Source organism: Hyla sarda, chromosome 2, assembly GCF_029499605.1.
Source record: "Hyla sarda isolate aHylSar1 chromosome 2, aHylSar1.hap1, whole genome shotgun sequence".
Taxonomy (NCBI): domain Eukaryota; kingdom Metazoa; phylum Chordata; class Amphibia; order Anura; family Hylidae; genus Hyla; species Hyla sarda.
Window position 1 is genome coordinate 257,977,512 of NC_079190.1, and position 27,043 is coordinate 258,004,554.

General features: G+C 40.9%; 2 protein-coding genes across 6 annotated transcripts in view; both read left to right on the forward strand.

Moving 5' to 3' along the window:
• The window catches only part of LOC130357841 (gap junction alpha-4 protein-like), a 78,942-nt gene extending 70,903 nt beyond the window's left edge, over nt 1–8,039 (forward strand). For all 5 annotated transcript variants that reach the window (XM_056560571.1, XM_056560572.1, XM_056560575.1 and 2 more), the window contains one exon: nt 6,912–8,039. In XM_056560571.1, the coding sequence (XP_056416546.1) occupies nt 6,930–7,925 (996 nt within the window). In that variant the 5' untranslated portion in view covers nt 6,912–6,929 and the 3' untranslated portion in view covers nt 7,926–8,039. The remainder of the gene's footprint in view (nt 1–6,911) is intronic.
• A 12,310-nt stretch (nt 8,040–20,349) lies between these two features.
• On the forward strand, nt 20,350–27,025 carry LOC130356018 (gap junction alpha-4 protein-like). The gene is made up of 2 exons (XM_056557012.1): nt 20,350–20,488; nt 25,233–27,025. The coding sequence occupies exon 2, from the start codon at nt 25,251–25,253 to the stop codon at nt 26,313–26,315; it is 1,065 nt and encodes a 354-aa protein (XP_056412987.1). The 5' UTR covers nt 20,350–20,488; nt 25,233–25,250; the 3' UTR covers nt 26,316–27,025.
• Nucleotides 27,026–27,043: the final 18 nt, after the last annotated feature.

The following is a 27,043-nucleotide window of genomic DNA, read 5'->3' on the forward strand; positions in this document are numbered from 1 at the left end:
AGCTGGGGGGGGGGTGCCGGTGATGTGGAGCAAGATGCAGCAGTGGAAGAGGACTCGGCCGAGGATGTTATGGAAGAGGATGGAGTAGGAGGAGTAGAGGAGGTGGCAGCAGGCCTGCCTGCAAGTCGTGGCGGTGTCACCAACTCCTCTGCAGAGTCACGCATTCCATGCTTGGCAGCCGTCACCAGGTTTACCCAATGCAGAGTGTAGGTGATATATCTGCTCTGACCATGCTTTGCAGACCATGTATCAGTGGTCAGATGCACCCTTGCCCCTACACTGTGTGCCAGACATGCCATAATTTCCTTTTGCAAAATGGAGTAAAGGTTGAGGATTGACTTTTGTGCAAAAAATTTCGGCCGGGTACTTTCCACTGCGGTGTCCCAATGGCTACAAATTTTTTAAAGGCCTCAGACTCCACCAGCTTGTATGGTAAAAGCTGGCGGGCTAGCAGTTCCGACAAGCCAGCTCTCAGACGCCGGGCTAGGGGGTGACTTTGAGACATTGTCTTCTTGTGCTCAAACATCTCCTTGACAGACACCTGACTGTGGGCAGATGAGCAGGAACTGTTCAAGGCGAGAGACGGAGAGGCGGATGGTTGAGAGGGGGCAAGGAGGGCAGCAGTGGTTGACCTGGCTAAAGATGCTGGACCAGGAAGAGGATGGCGGCTTTGACTTTGTGTGCTGATTGTACTGACATGTTGATCCCATAGGCGTTTGTGATGTGACATCATGTGCCTTCGCAAAGCAGTTGTGCCTAGGTGGGTGTTGGACTTCCCACGATTCAGTTTCTTCTGGCACAGGTTGCAAATGGCCTCGCTGTTGTCAGAGGCAGACACACACAAAAAATGCCACACTGATGAGCTCTGCGATGACGGCATTCTGGTGGTGGCAACAGCATGCGTTGATTGGCTGGCTGACCCCGGGTGCCGATGCATGCTGTCTGACTGTGCCACTAGCTCCATGTGACGACCTCCCCCTGCTTCCAACTCGTCTCCTCCTCCTTTCTGTCTACCCATCTGAACTTTCCCCCTCTTCTTCTCTTCTAGCGGGCACCCACGTGGCATCCACGGACACATTGTCATCATCAACACCTTCACCGCTATCTGACACCTCAAGAAAGGAAGCTGCAGCGGGTACAACATCATCATCACACCGTATGTCCATGTGTGTAATACTGCCTGCCTGAGACATATCCCTGTTAACTACATCCTCTGGCAATAATGGTTGCGCATCACTCATGTCTTCAAACTGATGTGTAAATAACTCCTCTGACGGATCAAGTAAAGCTGCTGTGGTGCTAGTGTAGGTGGTGGCGGCAGGCGGGCAAGTGGTAGCATGAGAGGTGCCCGAAGCTAAGCTAGAGGAGGAGAAGGACGGTGCGTCAAGGTTCCGAGCGGAAGCTGTAGTAGATTGGGTGTCTTGAGATAGCCAGTCAACTAAGTCCTCAGAACTTTGGGGGGTTCAGGGTACGTGGCCTCTGAACACTGGCCATTCTAGGGCCAAAGGGAATCCCAGCACCACAACGGCCCCTGTGGGGTGGCCTTCCTCTGCCTGTCATTTTTTTGGTTCAATTTGCACAAGTGTCACACCAAATGTGATTTGCACTAGGGTGACACAATTTGCCCTGCAGGCAAAAAAACTGGCAACTGTGACGTGAATTGACAGTGACGACTGATTTATTTAACAGACAAAAAAGGTATTTTTTTTTTATTTGCACAACTGTCACACCTAAGGTGATTTGCACTAGTGTGACAATGAGCAAAAAAGCTTGCCAGCGGAGTTCCCCTTTTAAGCAGTGGTCCCCAATCAGGGTGCCTCCAGCTGTTGCAAAACACACGGACTGATATATTTCAGCCCTTTGAATACTGTAGTAGTTAGCTGCTTTAAAGAAAAAAAGCTTTCCAGCGGAGTTCCCCTTTTATGCAGTGGTCCCCAACCAGGGTGCCTCCAGCTGTTGCAAAACACACGGACTGATATATTTAAGCCCTTTGAATACTGTAGTAGTTAGTTGCTTGAAGGAACTTAAGTTTGATTCTGGAGTACCCCTTTTAACCAGCGGTTCCCTCCCAACCAGGACTGATATCTTTCAGCCTTAAAAAGGGCTTTTTTGGGTGCTGTCCTTAAAGCAGATGTTACACAAGTGCTTTAGAAGTAAACTGGACCCTGAATACACCACCTAGCAGCAACCTAGCTATCGCTTTCCCTATACAGCAGGAGCAGCTTCTCTAACCCTCCACTTCCTAAGCCTGCAGCATGCTGAATGAGGCTAAAATGGCGTCCGTGCAAGAGGTAGGAGGGTCTGGAAGGGAGGGACTGCTGCTGATTGGCTGTAATGTGTCTGCTGACTCTGACTCACAGGGTAAAAGTTTACTGCAATGTTAAAGTATAGGGGGCGGATCGAACTTCACATATGTTCGCGACATCTCTAGTTAGATACATTCCTGGAACCAAATAACATTAATGCTTATGAAGAAATATAAAATCCCACCCCTTTCCCAATATCGCACCAAACCCCTACCCTTCAATTCCCTGGTTGAACTTGATGGACGTATGTCTTTTTTCAATTGTACTAAATATGTAACTATGTAACTATGTAATAACAGCAACAATTTGCTCCCCATACATTTCCAGCCATAGTGTTTCCACCATACGTTGCTAGCCAATGTGACTTCTCAAACAGTTTTAAGCCACTAAATGCTTCTCCACACGGTAACAGCTATAGTTGTACCTTCATACGGATTAAAGTGTACCTGTCATATCCCACAAAAAAGTTATATGTTACTCAGCACCTTTATCCTGATCATGTACATATAATTATGTGTTCTCCCTCCCATAGACTTGCATTGAGGGGGCGGGTCCGTGATGTCACAATTCTCTGTCCCCTGCATCGCCCGTCATCAGCCACAGAGCAATCCTCGCTCTGTGCAGCTGAGAAACGGAGGTGATGCAGGATAGGGGATAAGATGTCTAGGGGCAGAGTACCCCTTTAAGTGTGACAAATATGCAAGCATAGAAGAAATTGGGGAGGGGATACTTTTTCAAGACACATATACTGTATATGAATTGTTTATTATGTATTTATTTTACTGTCTATCCTTATGTAGATGTGTGGTCACGCTTATGAGGGTTTTCGCTCTGCCCCCAGTTTTAGCATAAATAGCTTGTTGTTATGATTTACATGATAAAGGAGACTGTTTTCTGAAACATCTTATTTATTCAGAGGCACTTTCATTTCAGTAATGTACACTCATGCTTATACCAAATTTGTTTTGGAAGCCAGCAGACTGTTCATTTATTGTGGATTCCACACTTGGTCTCATGGTATTCTGCATGCTTAGCCCCTGACGACATTGTCACCTGATGATTCGGGGATAGTAACACATAAGAATTCTTACACTATCTGTCTTGCAATGCTATAAACAAGAGTATAAACAATTATAATAAGGATCTGTTTACTTTCTATTTTGTAGTTTCTATTATAAAGTGCCAGATCCATCACACTGCACAACGCACTGACATACAATGGGGTCCTACATGTTCTGCCATGAGGCCTGATGTTTTTACAAAGAAAATATGCATATGCATGCATTAGAGCTATAACTGCCTTAAAGGGGTAGTCCAGTTTAGGAAAATGTATCTCCTATCCATAAGTTAGGAGATAAGTGTCAGATCATTGGGAGGTCTGACCGCTAGGACCTCCGCATTCTCCTGCAGGAGCCCCGGCTCTACCCATGCATGGAGCTGTGTCGACCACCACACAAAGCGGTGGTAGATATGCCCCTCCGTGCATCTCCATTCATGGGAGAGTAGGAGATACATGAGTACAGTGCTTTGGCTCTTTCATAGAGATGCAAGGAGGGTGTGTGCCGATCCCCACTCCATGCACGAGGAGAGCCAGAGCATTGTGCTGGAGATCACGGACGGTTGCAGCAGTCGGACCCCCCATGATCTGACACTTCCTATCTTTCCTATCCCCAATCCTTTGGAAAAAGGATACATTTTCCTAAAGCGGAGTTCCCTTTTAAATATGAATCAATATGTGACAGAGACTTAGAACTTATATAGATGTGACCAAAGACTGACACAATACATACTTGTGGTTACAGCTTTTCCTATTCCTTAAGTTCTTCTTTATGCTATAATACAAACCACATTTTAGCCAGGTAAATGTGATGAAGCCCATGTGCCTTTAGTTTAATCCCCTAACATTTTTTTGTGTTTAATTTTTACAACAATTATCCATATTATGTACTAGCACATGTATTTTTTCACTACTAAAGGGTGTTCACATCACATTCTGCCTGGATGCCGCAGGTACACATTGGGATACTAAATAATACTGACATATATAACAGGATGCCATTGGGTTCAATAGACTAAGAATGGTATGCCTGTGACTAGGCTTGTTTTGCTTGATGAGGGTATATATTTTATTTGACAGATACAAAAGGATAGTCTACCATGGACACATTGAAACACTTTGTTTTAATGTATTACAATATACCTGCCAAAACTTTGATTATGGCTGCTGCGGATAAGGCAATTATAAAGTAATGTTTGTGCATGACATGTTTTGTTGATGTAACTTTAATAATATTATTAGTATTATTATTAGTAATAGTAGTAGTAGTAGTAGTAGTAGTAGTAGTAGTATTTTTTATGTGCAGTACACAGTATTTTGGGCTTTGATCATGGTGTATGTTCTCATAGCATGTATCCAACTTGTAGTTTAGTAGAACACGATAAAAAACGAGATTTGTCTTTCCTTTCTGTGATCACAAAGCTCTCATTCAGGAAGGATATGATGTATTTATACAGATTTCAGAGCTGACTCGGTAAAAACAAAAGCTCCATAAATAATAGGGAGGAACTAACACTTAGCAGTACCACAAAACATGCCTCTTTTATGCCTTTCCCAGAGAATTTTTCCCAGCAGAGTTTGTAGAGAAAATGGTAGAATTTCCTTTCAATATATATATATATATATATATATATATATATATATATATATATATATATATTCAAAAACAATGCAGCACTACTTCACCATTAGATGCCCGGTGCCAGCGCCCTGACTCGATCAAAGTCCATGTAATAGAAAACAATGGCGCAGCACTCCAAAATTGCAAAAAAGTGTAAAAATGTATTCCTTCATGTCAAAATTCAAAGCGACGTTTCAGCTCCCCACTGGAGCTTTTTTCTAGCATGCTTGAAAAACGCTCCAGTGGGGAGCTGAAACGTCGCTTTGAATTTTGACATGAAGGAATACATTTTTACACTTTTTTGCAATTTTGGAGTGCTGCGCCATTGTTTTTTATATATATATATATATATATATATATATATATAATTTTTTTTTTTCCATCAAATTGTGATTCTCTTACATGCAACAGATAGAAAAATGTATAGTTCACTGGGCCTCTTCATTATGTGCATATGCTCGGTAACTTCCAGCAACCATCCGCCACTGATTTCCAGATGCCTTCCTATACTGTGTAAACGCAGGGCACTTGTTCACCTTATCCCTTCTGGATATTTATATGATATTCACTTCCACTCGAAGGCACATTGTAGAATTTAAAGGAGTACTCTGGAAAACTTTTTTTTTTTTGTAAAAATACTGACAATTCTTTTTAACAATGCATTACAAATAGTAGGACATTTTTTATAAACTATAACATGATCATCTTCTTAGTGCAGGAGTACAGCAAAGGAAGACATATGTCCTGGGGGCGTATAGGGAGGGAGGGGGCATCCTTATTTCTTACTTGAGTCCAGGAACTTTTCCCCTTCGCGATCTTAATGCTTAAAGGGGTACTCCAGTGGAATTTTTTTTTTTTAAATCAACTGGTGCCAGAAAGTTAAACAGATTTGTAAATTATTTCTATTAAAAAATCGTAATGCTTCCTGTACTTATGAGCAGCTGTATACTACAGAGGAAGTTCTTTTCTTTTTGAATTTCCTTTCTGTCTGACAACAGTGCTCTCTGCTGACACCTCTGTTCATTTTAGGAACTGTCCAGAGCAGGAGCAAATCCCCATACTGTAGCAAACCTATCCTGCTCTGGACCATCCTGACATGGACAGAGGTGTCAGCAGAGAGCAATGTGGTCAGACAGAAAGGAAACTCAAAAAGAAAATAACTTCCTGTTGAGCATACAGAAGCTGATAAGTACTTGAAGGATTTTTTTTAAATAGAAGTAATTTACAAATCTGTTAAACTTTCTGGTACCAGTTGATTAAAAAAAATGTTTTCCAATGGAGTACCCCTTTGAAGATGTCCTCTGTGTGGTCTGGAAGTAGCTTTGGGACGTAGTTACGCTTCACACAATGCCTTGAGGATTCCACAGTGTATGACCTAGGATGACTAGACTTAACCTTAACTTTGCTGTTGTACTGGCAGAGCCAGGCCTAACTGTCTGCACAGGAGTTTTGGAGAGCAGAGTTCCTTCTCCATTCCTGGCGAAGTTCTGCTCTGTGGTATGAAAAGGCTGGACTTGGGGGGACCACAGGGTTTCTAGTAGCTTCTATGAGAAGAGTTTAGGGCTTACTTGTCATAAGAATACATTTTATCCACCAAAGGAGGCAGCAGAGAGAACGTAAACCATTGTACATAAGATAAACATCAGTGTATGCACATGACAAGCAATGAAATGTCATACATATTCTGACTTACAGTAGCCATACTGGTTCAGACACACTGTAACAAATCTTATGCTACACAAAAACTGTTAATTTCAATAGCAGAAGAATGGGTACCAAAATAGTGTAATTTTACAACTGTTATCACGAATCACTTTTTGTTATATGGTTATCTTCCTTTCCCTTTATATAAGGCTTTATCCACTTTGTCCACCCAGATATAAGCAATGGTATCACTCAATTTTGGTTTGTCTGTGTTTCATTTCAGATTCTGTAGCCAAGCAACATGGGTGACTGGAGTTTTCTTGAAAAGTTACTGGACCAAGTGCAGGAGCATTCTACAGCTATTGGAAAAGTCTGGCTTGTGGTCTTGTTTGTGTTCCGTCTCCTGATTCTCAGCTTGGCGGGAGAATCAGTTTGGGGGGATGAGCAATCGGACTTCATCTGTAACACTAAACAACCTGGATGCCCAAATGTTTGTTATGATAAAGCATTTCCTATATCTCATATTCGTTACTGGGTGCTGCAGTTCTTATTTGTCAGTTCTCCTACCCTGTTTTATCTGGGCCATGTACTTTACATATCAAGGAAAGAAGCAAAGTTGAGGAATAAAGAAAACGAATATGATCAAATGAATCAAGATAACCATGAGGAAAGGAAACCTCGGAAATTCTTAATCCAGGAGGATGGAAAAGTCAAGATAAGGGGAGCATTAATGTGCACATATATAACTAGTATTGTTTTCAAGAGTGTACTTGAGGCTGGATTTCTACTTGGTCAATGGTATCTCTATGGCTTTGTGATGACTCCAAATTATGTGTGTGAAAGACCACCATGTCCTCACAAGGTAGACTGCTTTGTATCCCGACCCATGGAGAAAACCATATTCATCCTTTTCATGCTTGTAGTCTCCCTCATCTCATTATTCCTTAATATACTAGAGCTGACCATACTTATAATTCAGAACATTTCCCGAAAAGTAAAACGCTTTAAATCAGTCAAATATACAGGTGATAGACAAGTGATATTCCATGAAAAGTCCTACAGCTCACCTAGCGCACCAGTGCTGGACAAATCTTGCCTCTATTTTCCTATGGACAAGGATAAATGTGCTGCTTACAAAATATCCTATGAGGAGAACTGGGCTAACTACAATACAGAAAAGGAGTTAAGATTAAATGTTGGATTACACTCGACCATGGATTGTAATGTTTGCTGTGATGACTCTTCACATGTTTCCAACCGATCAAATAGTTCAATGGGGAAAAAGCAATACGTGTAAATTTACAATCTTGACTTTATAAAACTGTATTAAAAACTGCACTTTGTTAAAATAGGATATTTATCTTTCTGCTTCCTTCTTTTGATATATATAATATTTTCTAAAGTATTCTTGTCCCAGAAAAAAAATAAAACTCAAGTTTGGATATGTGTTTCCAGGAACATCTTTTTCTTTGTTACATGAACATGTATGGGAAGAATCCTTATGACAGCACTGGGGGTAAGGAAGATCAGTATTTCAATTTATGATGTGGAAATGTAGCAATAATTTGCTCTAGATGTTAAGGAATTTCTTACAGATTAATGTGTTAACACTTTTTGTATTTCTGGTGCCACAATCATGTCGAAAGCAACCATATGGAGAGAGAATGACACCATGGAATATTTAAAAACCTTCAACTCCAAAGATATTTGTTGCAATTAAGTTAAACTTTTTAAAATTGGCCTTTTTTTAAGGCCAGCCCCATACAACTTGAATCCTAACATATTTGGAAAACACTATTTTAACAAATATGACTCCTTATCTGCAGAAAAACTTTGTAAAGTCTTAGCCAGTAGGTTTTTCCCTTCTTTGCAATCTACTATCCAATCCATTGCCTGTTGTGAAAGGAGGCATTTCTATATTAAAAGCTAGATCAGAACAAATTACAAGAGGGAGGGCGACCTGGCCTGTGTATATGCAAACTAAGTCAGTCTACCTGCTAAGGATGATTTACACTGTTGCTTAAAGGTAAATCAAGGCTTTCCTCCCTTTAGCTTATCAGCAGCAGTAGCAGTTCAGTGCTTAGTATAAGCCTTTCCTAGCTGTGCTGTTTCTTTCCTTTCTGCTCATGTAGTACCTTGCAAACCCAGTGCATCGGTAACTCATTCTGCTTCCAAAGGCCACAGGGTATAGTACTGTGTAAATCATCCCCCAGCAACAGTGCAGTCTATTCAGTCAAATGCACATTCTTGGGCACGGACTCTGAAATTGATTTTGAAATTTGATGATTTTGTCATGGCAACTAAGGGAGGAAGTAACTGTGTGTGTACTACTGGTAAACAGGCCAGTCCTTTTCCCGCCCCCTGAAATGGAGGCCATTGGAAATAAATGTCCACCATGGAGGGGGCTCTTAGGGACTCTCAACAGCAGCAGTAAGATAACTAAATTCCCCTTGTCACCACTCTAAAGCATTAATCTAACAAAACTATACAGGTTTTTTTAAAATCTTTTGACATGACAGATATTGTTTAAGAAGTATGTACAGTAAATTCAAAGAGAGCCACAGATTAAACATTCAAATATTAAGCATTCATTTGTAATTAAAAGTGAATTACCTGGATAACTAATAAAATGTGGATTGTTATCTAATTCTAAATCATTATTGTTATTTAAATTATAAAGAAACATATTCTACTAAACTAATACACAAATAGTTTTACTGTTCATGTCTTTTAAGAAGCACACAGAGTAAACATTTACAGTGCAGGGAGAAGAAGTAAGTGTAAACTTTTGAACTCAATAACCTGTAGATCCCCCATTTATAAGCAATTCTATTAGCCCCTATAGCTGCATTTATTAATTCCTATAGCTGCAGAGAACATTTGTACATATTTTTGTGATTTCTTGCCTGCGCAGTCTTCTTCAGCTCACCATTTTAATACAGTGTCTGTAGGGGTTTTTGTTGTTGTTGTTGTTGTGTTTTTTTTATTTATTTATTTATTTATTTATTTATTTTTTGCAGGTTTGGGGAAATACCTCATGATGTCAATTTTACTGAAGTCCATAATTAGAAGAATAAAGAATTGCACTCACCTGGCTCTATGCAGAAGTAGCTTTAGTAGTAAAGTGCAAGCAGGACATAACAGTAAAATATTATGCAGGGGAATCACAAGGCGACACTGTTTCCTACCACAAGGCACTTCTTTCAGCTTCTATGCATAGAGGCTGGAAGAAGAGCCTTGCGGCTGAAAATGGTCCATGATCTTGTGACCCCTGCAATGATGTTTCGCTGTTCTGTACTGCTTGCACTTTACTAATAAAGCAGCTTCTGCATAGAGCTGGTTGAGTGCACTACTTTATTCTTCTGTACATACAGATTGTTGCATTGCTGTGGACTATGAGCATATTTGCATCACTGGCTAGAATTTAAACAGCTGAGTATCCTGAAGGTTCTACTGTGAGCAAACTTGGGAGGTGTTTGCAGCTATGATAGTCCCAGCACCCTATTACTCTGTTCTATTGTACTGAAATCTGCTACAAAATCTGTGTGTGTCAGTATCTTAAGTCTAGTCTATTTTTTACAACATTGCAGCACATGTTGTAAAAATTGTTAGGTAGCTTCAAAGGTTCATTGATTAATGAATTACTAAATTAATTTAATTAATGAAGGCCGCTTATTGCCATGTCATGTGTTCTCTACGACTTACACTTACAGCCTGTTAGTTACAAAGAATTGTGAGATGGCAGATGGCAATCAGTGGCAGTGAATTTTTACAAGAGGTAAAAGGAGAGAAATCACCCGAAAAATTGTAACCCAATTTCTCTCAAATAAGGAAGTACCTAATATGTGAATGTTAAGTGCTCTGTGGGTGCACTAGGGAAGGAGCGACAATGGGATTTTGTAGAGTGAGTCTTTTTTGAAATGTTTTTTGGGGGGCATTTCACATTTAGGAAGGGGTACAGTGAGTATTAACACCCCACAGGTGTTTGGCGACTTTTTTTAAAGTTGGATGTGTAAATGATTTTTTTTTTTTTCACTAAAATGCTGGTTTTCCTCCAAATTTTACATTTTTACAAGGGGTAATAGGAGAAAATGCCCCCCAAAATGTGTAACCCCATCTCTTCTGAGAATGGAAATATCCCATGTGTGGACGTCAAGTGCACTGCGGGCGCACTACAATGCTCAGAAGAGAAGGAATCACATTTGGCTTTTGGAAAGCAAATTTTGCTGGAATGGTTTTTGGGGGGCATGTCCCATTTAGGAAGCCCCTATGGTGCCAGAACAGCAAAAAAAAGCCCACATGGCATACCATTTTGGAAACAACACTCCTCAGGGAACGTAACAAGGGGTACAGTGAGCCTTAACACCCCACAGGTATTTTGACAAATTTCAGGTAAAGTTGGACGTGAAAATGAAAAATTTGATTTTTTTCAATAAAATGCGGTGTTACCCCAAATTTTTCATTTTCACAACTGGTAATAGAAGAAAGGGGATTAAAAATTTGGGGAGGCTTTTTCTCCTATTGCCAGTTGTGAAAATGAAAAATTTGGGGTAACACCACATTTTATCCATACAATTTGGGGAGGCTTTTTCTCCTGAGTATGGAAATAGCCCATATGTGGATGTAAAGTGCTCTGTGGGTGCACTATAAAGCTCAGAAGAGGAGGAGCGCAATTGGGCTTTTGGTGAGAGAATTTGGTTGGAATGGAAGTCGGGGGCCATGTGCGTTTTACAAAGCCCCCTGTGGTGCCAGAACTCACAGAATTTTTCAGTGTGAACATACACTTAGGCTGTCCGTGCATGCTGTAACTTGTAGTTATGCAACAGCTGGAGGCACCCTGGTTGCAAAACACAAAGTTTGTTACTCAACTCAGTGTTTCCCAACCCGTGTGCCTCCAGCTGTTGCAAAACTATAACTCCTAGCATATACTGACAGACCATGCATGCTGGGAGTTGTAGTTTTGCAACAAATTGAGGCACACTGGTTGGGAAACATTATCTGTTTCCTAACTCAGTGTGCCTCCAGTTGTGCATGCACTGACAGGCAAAGGGCATGTTGGGAATTGTAGTTATGCAACAACTGGAGGAGAACAGTTTGGAGACCACTGTGTAGTGGTGTCCAAACTGTCGCCCTCCAGATGTTGCAAAACTTCAAATCCAAGCATGCCCAGACTGCCCAGGAAGGCTGGGAGTTGTAGTTTGGCAACATCTGAAGGGCCAGATGTTGCCAAACTACAACTCTCAGCATGGCTGGACAGTCTCTGCATGCTTGGAGTTGAGGTTTTGCAACATCTGGAGGGCTACAGTTTGGACACCACTGTATAGTTGTCTCCAAACTGTGTCCTTCCAGATATTGCAAAACTATAACTCCCAGCATGCCGAGGCTGTCAGGGTATGCTGGGAGTTGTAGTTCACCAACATCTGAAGGGCTAGATGTTACAGAACTACAACTCCCAGCATGCCTGGACTGTGTGGACATGCTGAGAGTTGTAGTTTTGCAATATCTGGAAGGGCATAGATTGGAGACCACTGCACAGTAGTTTCGAAACTCCTAGAAGCAGCAGTGATGATCACTTTAAAGCGATCTTCGCTGCTGCATCTGACGTCGCTGCCGCTGCATCCACTTGCCTGCATTTCCTTTCTCCCGATAGTGCCCGGACCCCCCCCCCCCCGCATCAACGGCCTCCTGAGCCTTCGCCACCACCTTCTCTCACTCTGCCCGGACTTCTAGGGGCAGGCAGAGCGGGGGGGAATGACCTTTCACCCCCCGCACCTGTCCTGCAATTCGCCAGCCAATCACAGGAGATAGGAGGAGGTGGCACCCCTGCCAGCTTCGTTCATCCCTATTGTTTAGGTGATCGGGTCACCAGAGACCCCGATCAGCCCGGAATTGCCGCAAATTGCCAGTGTGAATTGATCAGCGATTTGCAGTGATTGCCGTCATGGGGGGTTTCTCAGGTTTCCCCCAGGGGTTTGCACGGGGTGCCTGCTAAACGATTTCAGCAGGCATCCCAGTCCCTGCCCGGCAAGCGGCGGGGACCGGAATTCCAACCAGGGTGTCAGGGCGTACCATGCCGCACCCACCTTTAGCGGCTTCCGGAACCGCTGGAGGTCCTCAGGCTGAGTCCATCTCGACCACGAGGATGGAGCATAGCATAGAGGGGGCGGAGCGTGACATCACACAGGGCAGAGCTGTGATGTCAAGCTCCGCCCCCTCAATGCAAGTCTATTGGAGGGGCGTGACAGCTGTCACGCCCCCTTCCTATAGGCTTGCATTGAGGGTGACGTGAGGGCAATCCTTTCGATAGGGGATAAGATGTCTTAGCACTGTCAGCAGAAAGCACTGTGACAGAAAAGAAATAAAAAAATAAAAATAAATTTCCTCTGTAGTATACAGCCGCTAAAAAGCAGTGGAAGGATTTAGAATTTTTAATAGAAGTAATTTACTAATCTGTTTAACTTTCTGGCACCAGTTGATTTAAAAAAAAAATTTCCACTGGAGTACCCCTTTAAGCATTAAGATCGCGAAGGGGAAAAGTTCCTGGACTCAAGTAAGAAATAAGGATGCCCCCTCCCTCCCTATACGCCCCCAGGCCATATGTCTTCCTTTGCTGTACTCCTGCACTAACTGGAAGAAGATCATGTTATAGTTTATAAAAAATGTCCTACTATTTGTAATGCATTGTTAAAAAGAATTGTCAGTATTTTTACAAAAAAAAAAAAATAATAACTTTTGCTATAGTCCTCAAGGGTCCCATTCAGAAGAGTGACTTGTCGCCCCACCTCGTCATCTTTGTATTGGCCAAAGTGTGCGCTGAGACAAAATACAGGAAGTATGGACAAGGCTCTGCCAAGGCTGCATTGAGGAGAAGGGTGGAAGTTTTCTAATGGAGGGTAATGGAAAACGTCATGCTTTCTAGGGAATGCACCCTCCTCCTCACAAAACGGCTGACAGGAAGAGCAGGGAAGCAGGGTAAATATCTGGACTTCCAAAAAAGAAAGTGACCTTCTTGCAGTTCTTGCTCTCTCTGTCCTTTTCACAGAGAGCAATAAAACAGAGATGAAATGAACATAAGAGTGAAATACGTACATACAAAAAAGAATACGATGATTAAAGTCAGAAACAGAAAGCAAGATATAAGACCAGCATAACAAGAAATTTTTTTGAACGTGGGCATAATGTTAGTGAACTAAAATGGCAGATCCTGGAGGATATAGAAGGTGAGAATAAAGAACAAATTATAGAAAGATTATTAAAAAGTGAAGTAATGAGATGTGTAACTTTTATATTTTATTGTAATACTATTCACTACTCCTATCTGAATCTACAGGGTGGGCCATTTATATGGATAGACCTTAATAAAATGGGAATGGTTGGTGATATTAACTTCCTGTTTGTGGCACATTAGTATATGTGAGGGGGGAAACTTTTCAAGATGGGTGGTGACCATGGCGGCCATTTTGAAGTCAGCCATTATGAATCCAACTTTTGTTTTTTCAATAGGAAGAGGGTCATGTGACACATCAAACTTATTGGGAATTTCATAAGAAAAACAATGATGTGCTTGGTTTTAATGTAACCTTATTCTTTCATGAGTTATTTACAAGTTTCTGACCACTTATAAAATGTGGTCAATGTGCTACCCAGTGTGTTGGATTGTCAATGCAACCCTCTTCTCTCACTCTTCACACACTGATAGCAACACCGCAGGAGAAATGCTAGTACAGGCTTCCAGTATCCGTAGTTTCAGGTGCTGCACATCTCGTATCTTCACAGCATAGACAATTGCCTTCAGATTACCCCAAAGATAAAAGTCTAAGGGGGTAAGATCGGGAGACCTTGGGGGCCATTCAACTGGCCCACGATGACCAATCCACTTTTTTAAGGAAACTGTTCATCTAGGAATGCTTGGACCTGACACCCATAATGTGGTGGTGCACCATCTTGCTGGAAAAACTCAGGGAACGTGCCAGCTTCAGTGCATAAAGAGGGAAACACATCATCATGTAGCAATTTCACATATCCAGTGGCCTTGAGGTTTCCATTGATGAAGAATGGCCCCATTATCTTTGTACCCCATATACCACACCATACCATCAATTGTTGTGTTCCAACAGTCTTGGAGGGATCTATCCAATGTGGATTAGTGTCAGACCAATAGCGGTGGTTTTGTTTGTTAACTTCACCATTCACATAAAAGTTTGCCTCGTCACTGAACAAAATCTTCTGCGTAAACTGAGGGTCCTGCTCCAATTTTTGTTTTGCCCATTCTGCAGCACCTGAAACTACCGATACTGGAAGCCTGTGCAAGCATTTCTCCTGTGGTGTTGCTATCAGTGTGTGAAGAGTGGGAGAAGAGGGTTGCATTGACAATCCAACACAATGGGCAGCACATTGTACACATTTTATAAGTGGTCAGAAACTTGTAAATAACTCATGAAAGAATAAAGTTACGTTAAAACCAAGAACATCATTGTTTTTCTTGAGAAATTCTCAATAAGTTTGATGTGTCACATGACCCTCTTCCTATTGAAAAAACAAAAGTTGGATTCAAAATGGCCAACTTCAAAATGGCCACCATGGTCACCAACCATCTTGAAAAGTTTTGCCCCTCACATATACTAATGTGCCACAAACAGAAAGTTTATATCACCAACCATTCCCATTTTATTAAGGTGAATCCATATAAATGGCCTACCCTGTATATATATTATATATATATATATATATATATTTATATATATATATGACAAAGAATGTGGGGGATGGGTACTGCACACTATAGGAACAGCTAGTAATGCAGCACAGCAGTAGCGAACCTGGTGAGCAATGATATCATCAATGGGGTGCCAGACAATAGTAGAACCAGCAATTCCACAGATAAATCCACAACAGGAAGAAAGAGATGTCTGCACTCACCATTCAAGATGAAAAAGTAGCGGACTTTATTGAATAGATGTCCAAATGTACAACATATTCGGACACATTCGATATTTTGTCTAGAAACAATTCAAATGCACGTAGGTCTAGGGAGGGAAAGACAGCTACCAGTCGGCAGCCAGAGCATAGTAGAATGACTGCACGGTTTCGCTTCAATGACACATCATCCAGTTTGACTATGCGGTTTTGCGTCAATAACGCATCCACTGGATCATGCGTTATTGACTACGCTCCGGCTGCCGGCTGGTGGCTGTCTATCCCTCCCTGCACCTGGGTGAATTTGTATTGTATCTGGACAATATATCGACTGTGTCCGAATATGTTGTACACATGAACATCTATTCAATAAAGTCCACTACTTTTTCATCTTGAATGCTGAGTACAGACATCTCTTTCTTCTTGTTGTGGATTTATAACATAGCCCTGCCCTCCTCATGCAATCACGCCCCCTCCCATAGTCTTGCATTGAGGGGCGGGGTGTGACATCATGAGGGGGTGGGGCTATGACATCACAAGCTCCGGGCGCCAGCTCCAGCATTCGGAACAGTTTGTTCAAAAAGCTGAGCAGCGGAGTACCCCTTTAAGGCAGAGGAGGATTCATCAGGCCCCTGAACAGGTGAATCCATAAAATTATTTAGATCCCAGACCATCCCTAAAATGAATTCACCCCAAACCAGACCTCAAAATATATCCCTACAACAGACAAGATTTACATTAATTTAGATCCCAGACTCCAAACTTAATCCAAACTCCAGACCAGAACCCTAAATAAATTCAGACCCCTGACCAAGACTCTTGATTCATTCAGAGCACACCCCAAAACTAATTTAGACGTCAGACCAGAGCCCTATGGATCATATCTCAGAACACAGCACAGAAAATTCACAACAACTTCTCCATCTTCTTCTTTGCTCTGGTGTTAACAACATTGCCCAAATGAAAGCTGTTTGCTAGTTGCCCTAACCATCATTTACAATGATGTGATACATGAAAGTGCCATAAAATATTAAGTTAGTGTCCACTGAATTACCTTATATCTGCTTGATTTTTATCAAATACTCCTGGCTGCCATTAGAAATTTTTGGGCCCCTTACACAGTTGAAGGCCTGAAGTGATCATGCCTTACCGCCACATACAGTGGGGCGAAAAAGTATTTAGTCAGCCACCAATTGTGCAAGTTCTCCCACTTAAAAAGATGTGAGGGCTGTAATTTTCATCATAGGTATACCTCAACTATGAGAGATATAATGAGAAAAAAAACGTCCATAAAATCACATTGTCTGATTTTTAAAGAATTTATTTGCAAATTATAGTGGAAAATAAGTATTTGGTCACCTACAAACAAGCAAGATTTCTGTTTCTCACAGACCTGTAACCTCTTCTTTAGGGTACGTTCACATGTAAGCTGTGCTCAGTCATTTAGTTTATATTGAACTGCAGCAGAAAATCCTGCACATCAAATCTGCGTACGTGTGAACGCACCGTTCAAGGGTTATCCAGGAAATTTTTTTTTTTATATATCAACTGGCTCCAAAAAGTTAAACAGATTTGTAAATTATTTCTATTAAAAAATCTTAATCCTTCCAATAATTATCAGCTGCTGAAGTTGAGTTGTTCTTTTCTGCTCTCTGATGACACCTGTCTCGGGAACTGTCCAGAGTGTAGAAGCTAATCCCTATAGCAAACCTCTTCTACTCTGTGCAGTTTCCAAGACAAGCAGAGATGTCAGCAGAGAGCACTGTTACCAGACAGAAAATAATAACTCAACTTCAGCAGCTGATAATTATTGGAAAGACTTAGATTTTTTAATAGAAGTAATTTACAAATCTGTTTAACTTTCTGGAGCCAGTTGATATAAAAAAAAAAGTTTTTCCTGGAATACCCCTTTAAGAGTCTCCTCTGTCCTCCCCTCATTATCTGTATTAATGGCAACTGTTTGAACTTGTTATAAGTATAAAAGACACCTGTCCACAACTTCAAACAGTCACACTCCAAACTCCATTATGGCCAAGACCAAAGAGCTGTCGAAGGACACCAGAAACAAAATTGTAGACCTGCACCAGGCTGGGAAGACTGAATCTGCAATAGGCAAGTAGCTAGTAGCTAGTGTCCCCAGGGGAATAATGTAGGTAGTGCCCCCTAATGGGTAATGCCCCCAGATGGGTAATGCCTCCAGGTGGGTAGGTAATGTCCCCAGTAGGTAATGTTGCTAGATTGGTCTTCTAAACCCTCTAAAAGAATAAAATAAAAATCCCACTCACCTTTTCACTGCTCTTGCTCTCTGCATCCTCCAGAGCAGTGCGGGACTACTCTGGAAGGCCACTTGATGAAATTACATCATACCGCGACCTGCAGCGCTATGCTTCTATACGTACATCACATAGGCTTTTTGCATAATGTACGTACAGGAGCTGGAGACCACTGTTTACAGCAGTCTTGTGCTTCTGTGCTGACGCGGCTCTAAGGTTCCGCAGCGGGTCGCTGTTCGGCAGCAAGCAATGCTGGTCCCTTAAAGGGGCACTGACTGTACTCGTTAACAGCGGCTCTATATTTGTTTGGAATTTCTTTAACAAATGTTTTTGCAATGTCACAGTAAACATGTAAAAAATGAATACTGACATTAAAGCAAACCTTTAGTAACATTTTCCTGTTCCCAGCCCCTCTTAGCTCTTTATTGCTGTGTAGTAAAAGGCTAGTTTCCCACTGCATCCCCATAGCAGTTGTCTCTAGCGGCAAGAACCAGCATAATTCTATGCCGCTAAGTTTCACTGCTAGAGAGGGCTGCTATGGGGACGCACTGGGAAGATCTGTCTCATCCTGCAAGGAGATTATGGCTGACATTTATCAAATGATGTCTAGTGCAGTTAAAGGGGTATTCCAGGAAAAAAAACTTTTTTTATATATCAACTGGCTCCAGAAATTTAAACAGATTTGTAAATTACTTTATAAAAAATCTTTCAGTACTTATGAGCTGCTGAAGTTGAGTTATTCTTTTCTGTCTAAGTGCTCTCTGATGACACCTGTCTTTGGAACTGTCCAGAGTAGAAGCAAATCCCCATAGCAAACCTCTTCTACTCTGTGCAGTTCCCGAGACAAGCAGAGATGTCAGCAGAGAGCACTCATGCCGGACTGAAAAGAACAACTCAACTTCAGCAGCTGATAATTATTGGAAGGATTACGTTTTTTTAATAGAAGTAATTTACAAATCTGTTTAACTTTCTGGAGACAGTTGATATACAAAAAAAAAAGTTTTTTTTCCTGGAATACCCATTTCATTTTCTCCATCCTTTTTTTGGCGGTGGTTTTGATATGCACACAGCAAATTTATGAAAAAGTCATAAGGACAATGATAAATTTGATGTGTTATCTGTACTTTGAACAGTTCCTTAGTTTAGAGGTTTTTTTCACATCTCCTTTCAGATGGTGTAGATTTGTGCCTTGATTTTGCTCTTTGCACAGAAATTCGCAATTTTTTACAAAAGTCGCAATTAATAAATCTGTGACCACTGCATTGTGAAAAGGATAATTGGTGTACTGCAAGTCAACATTGTGAAGAATGTCTATATGAAAAGTCGCAAAAAAAAAAAAAACCACTGTGCCTAAACTGCACCAAATATAGACAACAAAACAGCTTCAAATGCATTGATAAATGTCCCCCATAGTGCTAAGAGCGTTGGGGAAAGGGAAGAAAAGTGCCCTGTTCAGGTATTTAGGAGCCAATGTTGTTATGTATCACATTCAGACAAATGTACAGTGCTGCACCATAGCTATTTGTCGAAATATCACTAGAAGTACACTTTAATTTAAAATAGAGACGTTTCAAACAATTCACACTAATAAGTGACTGTAAATCTATGTACAGTGACCCCCTCGACCTACGATGGCCCCGACATACGATAATTTCCACATGCGATGGCCTCTCAGAGACCATCGCATGTTGAAGGCAGCATCAACATACGATGCTTTTGTATGTCAGGGCCATCGCATAAACGGCTATCCCGCAGCGTTGACTGCTTCAGCTGCCGCCGGATACGGTGCCCCGTGTGGTCCGGTGATGATCACTTACATGTCCTCGGGGCTCCGGCGCATCCTCTTCGGGATCCCCTGCATCGTCGGCGCTCTCCAACGACGTCATCACGTCCCGTCCCGTCATCCAATAGGAGCGGCGTGCGTAGCGACGTGATGGCGGCGACGGAGAGCGGCGACGGAAAGCGCAGATGCCGGGGAAGCAGAGGCCTTACCGGAGCGTCGGGGACACCCCGGGGACGCGGCGACAGCGATGGATGGCGACATCCCGGGCAGCTGTCACGAGCTGTTACGGTCTGGAGTGGCGGGGACAGGTGAGTACAACTTCCTATACCAGTGGTCAACAACGTGCGGCTACCTACAGCCAACGGCTGTACGGGCATGCTGGGTGTTGTAGTTTTGCAACATCTGGAGGTCCGCAGGTTGTAGACCACCGTCCTATACTTTACATTGCACGGATCCCTCAACATGCGATGGTTTCAACAAACGATGGTCCGTTTGGAACGGATTACCATCGTATGTTGAGGGACCACTGCATCTATCTACACATCTAATAACAGAACAGCGTTCTTGCCTATAACATGTTAAACAGATTCTTCCACGCATGAAATAACAAGCTCTCATCGGAGTACACCCCTAACATCCTGCACCTCCTCTAGGCCGTCCCATGGTTTCCTCTTTTCCCTATGGAATGATCTTTACTTTTTCTTTTTTTAAACAAGGGCATCGTCTGTCTCACTCCATTATCTCACAGCCACTGGTACTGCAAACCTCATATGGCTCTATCGAGAAACACTTACATCTCTGCTGGCTGCAGGGACTTTCCTTGGCATGCAAAAGCATGTGGTAAAGGTATTAACATCCTATAGGTAGAGGTCCTACTCTAAATATAAGGTAAGTTACATAATAACTTACATATGAAGTTACTTAGATATGAATTTTACTTTTCACTCAGAAGGTTCCAGAATCTCCTATATACAGTTAGGAAGAGAAAAAGCTCAGTATGGTACAGGATCTCGAAAAATCAAGTTCAAAACAGTTTTTTTTGTTTTAAATTGGACAATTATAAATATTGTACATTGTGTATTTATTTATTTTGAAAAGAAGCTCTATTAACAAATTCTTTCAGAAAAATAATGCTATTGTATAAGATCATTGCAAAAAACATGCGGAATGATTAACGTCTTCTAAATTTCCCATTAGTGGAGCCAGGTTTTCAATTACATCTGATTAAATCAATTACATCTGAATTTGATTGTACTTTATATTGTTATTATCATTATGTAGCACTTTGTTTATGATCTGTTCACACAGGTGGATTTTGCTGCATATTCTCTGAAGCTTATTTATAAAAAAAAAATTTGCTGCTTATTTTCTTATTTTCGTATTTTAGTATGACTTAGCAGCAGAAAATAAGCAGCAGAAAAAAAGCTGTAGGAAATAAGTAGCAGAAAATAAGCAGCTGAAAAAAAGCTGTAGGAAATAAGTAGCAGAAAATAAGCAGCTGAAAACCAGCAGCAAAATAAATATGCACGTGTGAACGAAACCCTTAGAGGTTGTGCTTTTACAATCTAGAAAAGGAAAACAGGATAAGAATGTTCCTGGAGAAAGTGATAGGGGTGAAAAGCATGTATAGAGTTAACTATGTGTAATATGTATAAATGAGGAGCAAAAGGCAATAGAAGAAATTCAATAAGAATGGCATTTCATAGACCAATTTGTGAAGCAATTTGCACATATTAATTTAAAGGCAAATGCCTCTAAATTTATTTGTTACATTTTGACATGAAACTCATAAAAGTAAATCCTTGCCTGCTGAGAGATTTGCATAATTTTCTGGCTTAATTAATATGACAATGTTTGAAAACACTCCTATCGCAATAAGCCCCACCCCCTTTCTTGCCACTTTTCAAAACTAATGAGTGGAGAGGAAAGTTTCAAGATTTTGGACACAAATAGTGTGGGAATTTATGAAGGCATGTTTGCCAGCTTTCTGGTGTAAAAAAAAAAGTTTCATATTTTAAAAAATGCACCATCATTTCTGACATTTTTACATGATGCATGCTTTTTTATGCAAGTGTGTGCTATAAAACCATTACCTAAATGTTCTATAGTCTACAGTACCACTGGACAGATTTACTTAATTCTAGGTACATTGCATTTGTCAGACCACTTTACTTTTTATTACATTTTGTTTTCCTGCGGCCTTGCGCTAAAATAAAAAAAAATCATGTTTTTCCCATGTTTCCCACATAAAAATCATTTTTTTCTCATCATTCTGCACTTATAGGGGTACTACGCCCCTAGAAATCTTATCCCTTCTCCAAAAGATAGGGGATAAGATGTCTGATCATGGGGTCCTGCCGCTGGGACCCCCCATGATCTCCATGCAGCACCCGGCGTTCTGAACATTATGTTCAGAACACCGGGTGGTGCAAGAAGATTGCAGGGGATAAGATGTCTAGGGGAAAGAACCCTTTTAATACCCCATAATTACAAAGTGCAAACAGTACATTGGAAATATTTACAACATTTTTTTTAAAGGAAAAACTCATATCACAAATATCACATTGAGATAAGTATTCAGATCCTTTACTTAGTACTTAGTTGAAGCACATTTAGCAGGGATTACAGCCTCCAGTCTTCTTGGGAACAAAGCCACAAGGTTTGCACACCTGGATTTAGGGATCTTCTGCAATTTTTCTCTGCAGATCCTCTCAAGCTCTGTTTGAGGTTGGTTGTGGACCGTCAGTGACAGCCACTTTGAGGTCTCTCTAGAGATGTTCCATTGGGTTCAAGTCTGAGCTCTGGGTATTCAGAGTTGTCCCTAAGCCACTTCTGTGTTGTCTTGACTGTGTGCTTAGGGTCATTATCTTCTTGAAAGGTAAAGTCTGAGGTCCGGAGCACTGTGAATCAGGTTTTTATTCAGAATACCTCTGTACTTTGCACCAGTAAGCTTTCACTCAACCCTCACCAGTCTCCCTGTCCCAGACACTGAAAAGCAACCCTGGTTCACTCTACGCAAGGTATTGAGGAGGTGAGGAGAAGTGCCTGGTTTCCTCCAGACATAATGCTTAGAATTAAGGCCAAAAACTTTGATCAGACCAGAGAATCTTGTTTCTCACAATCTGAGAGCTCTTTATGTGCTGTTTTGCAAACTCCAGATGGGTTCTCATGTGTCTTTTACTGAGAAGAGGCCACAGGCCATAATGCCCAGATTGTTGAAGCGCTGTAGTGATGTTTGACCTTCTGGAAGTTTCGTCCATCTGCACACAGGATCTTTGGAGCTCTTACCAATGGCCATCTTCCCCTATAACTTCTTTGGTGGGTTAGCCAGCTCTAAAAGAGTTCTGGTTTTCCAAACTTCTATTTAAGAATTATGGAGGCTACTATGCTATTGAGAATTTCAGTGCAGCAAACATTTTTGTGTATCCTTCAGATATGTGCCTCCACATAACCTGACTCTGAGCTCCACATTCAGTTCTTCCTCCCACCCCATGGTTTAGATTTAGACAGGGCTGTGTCTTTCCAAATTCTGTCCAATCATCTGAATTTACCACAGGTGACTCCAATCAAGGTGTAGAAATAGGAGATCCACAGAGCTAAATTCAATGTGTCATAGCAAGGGATCTGAATACTCATGTCCACGGGAAATATAAGTTTTTTCCCGTCATTATGGAATATTAACTGTAGAATGACAGGGATTTTTTTTATTTCAGCACAAGGCCACAACATAACAAAATATGAAAAAAGTAAAAGGGTCTAAAAACTTACATTGCACAGTGTTTATTTAACTTCTGAACAGTGGTAGTAAGTACCATGTGGCAATTAGATCTACATATGTTCTCATTTATACTAGATCGCAACCTACTTCATGCATCATATATTTATTTTGAGTTTTCACCAAAATAGGAAACATAGTGATTTGATTAGTTAGAAAACGTTGCCAAAACCAGTAATGAAAATATCCATATTACTCTTCCCTCATGCTTTTTATGTATACATAGCATACACATGTGCCAGATACAGTATACTCCCATGCAGTAGTGTACCAGAAAGGGTGGGAAGGCATATGCCCCTGTGTCTGGGTGCAAGGAGGAATGCCAGCAAGCTGGGCAAGAAACTGATGTTGCTATATCTGCGGTTAAACTTATCTACCATGCTGCTTCAATGAGTGAGAAAAGGATGCGGAAATACAAGAACTCAGTGACCAACTTTGACAGAATCAGCTTGCTGCACATTTCCTTTTCATGGTCATATCTTTGTATATTTCAGTTTTTTTGATTAGTCATATATGAACGACTATGCCAAAATACCCAGAATCCTTTTGCTGTGTCCCTTACAAAATGATGTTTGTTTCTTATTACTTGACTAGTAAAGCTATAGTAATTTCTTGGTTGGAAAGTGTTCAAAAGTTTACACAAGTTATAGCTACCAAAAAACTCAAAGCAGAAAACTTATAACCAATATTATTTCATTTTTACGTTCAATAGTATTTTATTACGTTTTAGTTATAGGTTTTAAAGAAACAATAATCAAATCAATATTATTTCATTTTTATCACCAGCACCATCTGTTTTTTAAATACACTAGAATCGGGATTTCATGTAACAATTACAAAAATATCGAAATGTAATGAACTGTTTTCTGGAATGTTATGGAATATTTTTATTGGGCTAATATAAAATAACACTAAAATGATCTAGTGCTTCCTGTATTTTCAAACCTTAGGCACCAGCACTACTGCCATCCCTCTTCGATTTCTGTCACATAGGGTATGGGTAAATGATATGGTTGTCTTGGTTTCATAGTGAGAGTGGTCATGGTTGGCCTTCCCTATGAGTAGATATCCAACTCCTTTTTCCCAGGGAGTATTGCATGGCCAATAAGATTCCCTACTGTAGTGTAGTTCTCACCCTAAATGGAAAAAAATCTTTCTCAGTATTGCATTACTACACTTTAGATGTAAAGGTACTCATAAGCAAAGGACTCAGCATCTAGATCCAAATAGGAGACCATCTCCCTAATTCAAAACTAATAGTGTATGTATATATTATTTAAGAATGATATGGGCTTTCTTCATTTCAGTTCTTTGTCCTTAAAGACATTCAGGAAAAAATGCATTGCTTTCCAAAAACAGCATGACTCTGTTCATGGGATATGCCTGATGTTGCAGCTTGGTCCTACTGTATACACTTGCATTGAGTAAAAGTTATGAAAACATTTGAATGCTTTTTTTTTAGTTTTTCGTTGTACTTATTATGGTACAAAAACATTTTCTCTATAGGTTTTCATTATAGATTTTGCTATATTTCTTCTACAGCCTCTTTGTTTTCACATACAGTACTTGTATCTGTATTCACAGTCGATCAGGGAAGCTGCCTTGACGGTCTGTATCCAGCCATTATTTCTTCTCTTCTGAATGAACTTGTAAGCAGGAAAGGAGACATAAGGGCTGGGAACAGACCCATCAAGGCAGCTTCGGTGATAGATTTCACTTCTCATCTAATTTTATATAAGAAGCTTATAGTATTCGTAAACAATAAAGCATTGCTTTAGGTCACATATCTGTAATTTATTGCTAAAAGTATAAATCAAAAATAGAAAAATAATGTTAAATCCTTCTATTTTTTTACAGGGAAAGGACTGAAGCACAATGGGGGACTGGGAATTTCTTGAAAAGTTGCTGGATCAGGTGCAAGAACACTCTACTGGCATTGGAAAGGTCTGGCTAATATTACTGTTTATCTTCCGCATCTTAATTCTTGGTCTTGCCGGGGAATCAGTTTGGGGAGATGAACAATCAGATTTTGTCTGCAATACAGACCAACCTGGGTGTCCAAATGTTTGTTATGACAAAGCCTTTCCAATCTCCCATGTACGATTTTGGGTGCTGCAGTTTCTCTTTGTTAGCACCCCCACATTATTTTATCTGGCCCATGTGATCTATCTATCCAGAAAAGAGGAGAAGCTGAAACAAAAGGAGGAGGAATTAAGAGCGATAAGTGACAAAGATCATCAAGTTGACCAAGCCATAGCAGTCATAGAGAAGAAAAGGCTAAAAATCTGCATTCAAGAAGATGGTCGAATCAAAATCCGAGGGCCTCTGATGTATACCTATGTTACAAGCGTCATTTTCAAAAGTATTTTTGAAGCTGGCTTCCTGCTGGGTCAATGGTACCTTTATGGCTTTGTTATGCCAGCTGTCTATGTATGTGAAAGAAATCCGTGCCCTCACAAAGTGGATTGTTTCGTGTCTAGACCCATGGAGAAAACTATTTTCATCTTGTTTATGTTAGTGGTGTCACTTATTTCTCTTCTACTCAACCTTTTAGAACTTATGCATCTAGTCTTCAAGAGTATACTTCACACTTTGAAAAAATATTCTACTTACAATTCAAACCCAAGATACCCAAAGGATGGGGGCGATTACCCTGTTAAATGCCCTGAGACTGCTACTGCTCCTTTTAATGACAAATCTTACTTATACCTTCCAATGAGTGAGAACATTTCCTACCCAGCATACAAGGCTCAGAATGAGGACAATTGGGCTAACTTCCATGCGGAGAAACAAATAGCAATGCATGTTGGGAAACAAGCAGACCTGGAACATTATTCTAGTGGTTTCACTCCTGTGCCACCGCCAACCAGTTCCCATGCTGTGGTAGACAAGCAACCGAGCAGAGCCAGTAGCTCAGCCTCTAAGAAACATTATGTGTGAGGAACTTGTTAGCATTGCTTCTAATATTTCATCATGTTCCAAGGCTGTTTTATAACAAAATACTTGTTTGGCAATACTGTCTTCTAGGTCTATGCAAGTACCTTTGCTTAATGAATAATAAATAAAATACTGTAAAAAAAAATTTCAATATGAATGTGAAGGAATTACATGGAGTCACCCTAATCCAAGACATCATGGAAGTGTATTCAGGCTCATTTTAGCTCCTGGTCACACAATAGCCAGAAAATCCGTTCTGGTTTGCTGTCCATTTCACAAAGAGCATGCTGTATCTATATGACTTTCAATGTAAGTTATACTGTGATGCATAGGTTTAGGCAACTATATGAATTTTTACAAGATTTTTCGGAACAAGCTTTTTACGGTATTTTGTTGCATCTTGCAACTCTGTATGGTGGGTAATATTTACCTTCCAGTGCCTGTATCAATGCAAAATGTGTCAACCTATCCGATTGGAGCAGGCTGACCAGGCATGAGGGTACAGTCCATGGTCAGAAGTGACCTATAGAAAGTTACAACAGTAACAAAGAGCATGTGAAGAGAAAATAGTATGTGCTCCTCCAATGGAGTACAGTATGTTACATTCTTAACTGTGTCATGGCACTAGTTGTTGGTACCTTTAAAGGGTTACTCCGCTACACAGCATCCGGAACATTGAGTTCCTAACGCTGTGTGCGGGCTTCCGTGTTCACGCCCGCCCCCTTGTGACG